The 4,637-nt window shown below is 49.8% G+C and overlaps 4 protein-coding genes across 4 annotated transcripts in view; all 4 read right to left on the bottom strand.

The window, feature by feature from the left end:
• Pmar_PMAR010938 (malic enzyme, putative) overlaps positions 1-203 on the bottom strand; it is a gene marked incomplete at both ends in the record, with an annotated part of 2,225 nt that extends 2,022 nt beyond the window's left edge. The window contains one exon of the mRNA XM_002766911.1: positions 33-203. Within this exon, the coding sequence (XP_002766957.1) occupies positions 33-203 (171 nt within the window). The remainder of the gene's footprint in view (positions 1-32) is intronic.
• Positions 204-1,764: 1,561 nt separating this feature from the next.
• On the bottom strand, positions 1,765-3,199 carry Pmar_PMAR010937 (actin, putative; the record flags this gene model as incomplete). Its single annotated transcript, XM_002766910.1, has 9 exons — positions 1,765-1,911; positions 1,962-2,117; positions 2,162-2,288; positions 2,332-2,408; positions 2,450-2,518; positions 2,566-2,637; positions 2,723-2,842; positions 2,885-2,988; positions 3,082-3,199. 9 exons carry the CDS (start codon positions 3,197-3,199, stop codon positions 1,765-1,767), a joined length of 990 nt encoding a protein of 329 aa, XP_002766956.1.
• A 151-nt stretch (positions 3,200-3,350) lies between these two features.
• Positions 3,351-3,671, bottom strand: Pmar_PMAR010936 (hypothetical protein; the record flags this gene model as incomplete). Its single annotated transcript, XM_002766909.1, has 1 exon — positions 3,351-3,671. The coding sequence occupies one exon, from the start codon at positions 3,669-3,671 to the stop codon at positions 3,351-3,353; it is 321 nt and encodes a 106-aa protein (XP_002766955.1).
• A 592-nt stretch (positions 3,672-4,263) lies between these two features.
• Positions 4,264-4,637, bottom strand: part of Pmar_PMAR010935 (rab2, putative) — a gene marked incomplete at both ends in the record, with an annotated part of 1,184 nt that continues 810 nt past the window's right edge. Inside the window, 2 exons of the mRNA XM_002766908.1 lie at positions 4,264-4,471; positions 4,513-4,637. Of these exons, the coding sequence (XP_002766954.1) occupies positions 4,264-4,471; positions 4,513-4,637 (333 nt within the window). The remainder of the gene's footprint in view (positions 4,472-4,512) is intronic.

The following is a 4,637-nucleotide window of genomic DNA, read 5'->3' as shown; positions in this document are numbered from 1 at the left end:
ATATAGAGTAACGCCCGAGGCGTACTTCTCACTCTGAGAGCTTTCCTCAAGAAGCCCGAGCCGACGAGGTCAATATCATCTCTAACACTTTTACTCGCGATCACTTTACCCCAGACCTCATGTGCGTGGAGGATGATAGCAAGGACAATCTTCCTATAAATTTCCACGAACACACTATCAGAGAGACCTTGCTTCTTCCCCATCACCGCTCCACATTGACGGAGGGCCACATTGCCGATATGCTTCGCGAGAGTCAACCTAGTATCCGGATGCTCACGAAATTACAACTCGCGCGACTTCAGGACCACCCTATCCACGCAGTCAGGAGTTGAATATTTCAATAACCATCGTGTAAAGTTCGATGTAACATGAACCAGGTGATGGTCTCGGATGTGTTTTGGGAGAATGTTGAGTAGTATCATCCCAACTATGCTTGATGGACTCATGCTTATACCTCGTTAGTGTAGAAATGTCAGTTTCAACCAAAGACCACAGGAGTGGTCATTGAGTGGTCATAGTGTTATCATCCACAGTTTCTTAGATGAATTAACTGACACTGCGACTCTGCTGGATTGATGTACTGAGATATCCCAGAGTCCGCCATGACAATACTGAGGCGAATCTCAAGGCATGTACGTAGGTAGAACAACGGCTTATTCAATCACGGAATGCATGTTCATGAGTCATAGTGAACAGGACTGGCCACCATCAAAGAGCTCGCCTTCCGCGCCTGTTGAGGGGGTTCGACTGGGTGCCAGTCGAAGGCCCACAGGAACAACTCATGAAAGCCGAGCACATGCTGATAGTGAATACACTCCATAGAAGCTAGACGTCATTCTTCTGAATGATTCTTCCTTGATTCCAATGAGGACTGCCGAGACCAGGGCAGCCGTGAACAACCTACCCCACAAGACTGACAACATTGAAAACCCACGAGCCGAAGGATCAGCCCTAGTACTCGACCTAGATGGGTCGAAGGCATGTTTCGAAAGCACGGTAACTGCGATGGCAACAGAGGTTGCTCCCAGGACATGGTATGCGGCTCGTGTGAGAACTCAAGAGGACTGCTGACACCGATGGAAGATCATTGTGCTGGTCTCAGGCATTTGGTAATTATACTCCGAAGCTGTGAACAAACCCAAGTTGGTTGCAGCATGGGGATTTTGCTATAGTACTAATAGTATAAAAATGTGGCGTTAATGTACTTCTAGCAGCAAACGAATCAAATAAGATGATAACTGCATTGTCAGGCTCACTGCTACTGTTGCTGCTGGTGAGGCATGAAAGATATCTGTACTTTAGAGTTTATCAAGTCGGGACCATATTCTTCGTATCTAAGCGCACAACAACAAGAGTGGAGAAACACCAACATCAAGAATTGAACAGCAACAACAACAACAACAAGAACAACAACAACAACAACAACAACAACAAGGAGAAGAACAACAACAATGCCCACTCTTCACGGGAGAGCCATCGATCCTCGAAACTGTCCTTCAGTGACGCGAAGGCGCTCCCACCGATCCATGCCGCCCATTCGGGATGCCGATGGGCTCTCTCTACGTGAACCTGGAGACGTCATAGACAAGATGAGAGTTTAATCGGACAGTGGCGGACTTGAGGGTTTCTATTATGACTGCGTCCCGACGTTGCAGTCCGCGAGTACTTCACTGAATGTTCTACTTCTGACCGGAGCCGATCCGCGAAGCCAGGAAATTGTGAAGTTCCACCTGGGGAACATCTCAGGATCGACTCGAACGACAACTAGACGTGCTCACCGGCGAGCATAATCTTCTTGTAAAGCTTCAACTTGTCATCAATAGGACAGTCCTCGATAGACTCGACCACCATATCCCCTATACCGCTCCCTTCTATACCCAACAGATGTGGGTGGAAGAGCGACTCAGGAACCTGATCGGTGCCTCATGACACTACGACTGTTGATCCCGAGCTTTCGGGACCTTCCACTTATCGTCCGCCATGTCGACGGTGGTGCCATCTGGCAGAGTAATGTGGGAGTCCTCCCCACCAGCACAGTAGCCATTCTCGTCGAAGTCGTCATCCGTATCATGCCAGCCAGGCCGGCAATAACACATACTCTCCTTCAACTGTCTCAACTAACATCACCTTTGCGACGTCGGAACCCTGGACTAAGCCCTACTGTGAGACGGTCCTTTGTCGACGTTAGTCGGATATGGTCAGCACGTCTGGCGAGGCGCTCAGCCAGCTGGACGTCTAGGTCTGCTCCCCCTAGGTAGAGCTTACGAATGCCACTAGTAACGACGCATCTACTCAAGGCTATAGGGTCCTCGATAGACCCTCGCGAGCTACCCGTGAGAAATGGGCACGACGCTGGTCATGGCCTCACCAGCGTCGACTACAATACCATCTTGCCAGCCTGAGGAAGGCTTGTCTCTCATTATAGACTCGCCCACTCACCCGTTCCGACGAGGGCCGCCACTTCCTTCACTGAGATATTCAGACTCGGTATCCCCAACTCTTCGAAGAGCATCTCAGTCTGAATGTTTGATACGGTCAGTAGTGACAGGCAGCTCGAACACCTACTGCCCTCTCTCGAGTCGATGCCGGATTGTAGACTGGCTCAGTCAGAAGTAACGGATGCTCTCTAGGATCAACCTAATGCAGTCGAGTGAGAGAACAGCGATGCGACGGGAAATGCAGTTAGAAATTCTGGGGGAGTCGAGAGCTCTGCAGCGCTCACTTTGAGGCACTCCTGGTAGACATACTCCAGTAGACTCCCAACACTTTCCATGTCGGAGTAAACACCTTCATTGACAGGATAGGTGAGCCGGACCGGCTCTCCTCTTAGAACTAGAGTAACCTAGACGGACGATGATAGCCGGGTGAAAAATTCCGATACTACAGCATCAGACCCAAAAGAGGGTGGATGACCAGAGTCCAAGAAGCCATCGACTTGGGACCAGCAGTTCCTAGGGGGGACGTTGGTACGCCTTCGACCAACTACACCTGACCACCCACGTAGCACCCCCGATGACCGAGTCTGCTAGCAGTTCTCAATAAAGAACTGACACACATCTTCACAGTATTGCCCATCACTACTTGGTATCTCTACTGCCGGCCTAATGTGACGTCCAGTGACCGCCATGCCTGCCCGGGTCTGGCTGGACCCACAGTCGATGACCACGGGACATGAAGCTGATGCCTCGTACATAGTCATGATGGCAACCACTGATATGCGGCGATGGGGACGGGCACTGTGTGTGACTTCAACTCGAAACGTATAATGGAGATAAAAGTCGGTGAAATGTTGGTAATTCAATCAGCTGATGATAAGCATGGTAGAAAGTTCTCATGGTGTGGTACTACATTCAGAAAGATAAGAGTCTGTTGGAGTTAACCCTTTCGACATCAACAAAGAGAGAGAAAGACGTGCCCTCACCGAAGGAGGCCGCCAATCTCTGCTTGTCAGGGCCGCCAGCCTCGCGAGGAGCTGTAGCTCCACCACTCGAATGAGCCGTCATTGACGGGCCCAGCTCGACATGACTGTACTTGGGTTGCCACATGGCATCTTCAACGAGATCGTCCAGTAGACCGAGGAGAAAGAGGCCATCAGGGCGCCCTGGGACTGACGCGACGTTGCTTGAACCCACCTTATCTGAGTTACCCCACGGTCCAAATAGCAGTGGCATGAGAAAGCTAGTGAATACTGTTAGTCTGTAAGTATAAAAGATCTTGAGCTAGGTCCTATCGAGGAATCCAGATGAATCGATGACACAGTGTACGACTCCTTCGATAAGGTTTACTCCGACAGTGAACCTATAGCGAGACACTAAGCCGATGGTATAGCTCCGCTAGAGCGAGACAGTAGGCGGGCATGGAAAGTAGCCTTGCAGCTCTATCACTGACCATCTACAAAGCAGATGATGTCATTTCATCCCGACGCTAATTGACACACTCAACAACAAATCACATTGCAAAAGCAATAAAGTTGACACACATCACCAGACTACTATCAGTAAAATTTGCTTGAAAAAATACCAATAAAATCAAAAGTTCCCAGTCGCCGCCGAATAGGCAGCAACGAACGGCAAAGAGAAGTTGTCGTGTGGCTACCAGTCGGTAGAAGGGAAGCCTCCATAAGATCTAATCGTGAGGTTGCGAGATGACCATGAATGCAACAACACCACTATTGAGGCCACCAAAGCGACTGAAGCCCGAGTTCGATCAGCAGAGTGTAACAGAAGAACGTCCTGTTAAACATCAAATCGTCACTGAAAATGTCTACATAAACTGACTGGGGTTAATACGCTCCATATCAGTGAAGGAGAAAGCCTTGCTCTGTGTAGTACCAACATTCAGCCTATTCCTGCTCTGACAGCTACCTGAGCCTTGACCAGAGAAGGCGAATACCGTCGGGTCGAGCTCGGTATGGGCGTATTCGGGCTTCCACATATGGTCCCACACCAACTTGTCAAGATCGGCCGGACGCCTAAACAGGGAAATCAAAGAGAAGAGAAGCGGTAAACTTACTCAATGCAAGCAATGCCGAGATCAAAGGCTTCCTTGATACACGCCACCGCAATGTCGTGCGAGAGTTCGCGAATACGAGTGAGACAGGGGTACAAAGTGCCACGAGCAATATCCTCTTCCTTGAC

The sequence above is a fragment of the Perkinsus marinus genome (genome assembly GCF_000006405.1).
Source record: "Perkinsus marinus ATCC 50983 genomic scaffold scf_1104296971434, whole genome shotgun sequence".
NCBI lineage: Eukaryota > Perkinsozoa > Perkinsida > Perkinsidae > Perkinsus > Perkinsus marinus.
This window is presented reverse-complemented; position numbering and strand designations above follow the sequence as displayed.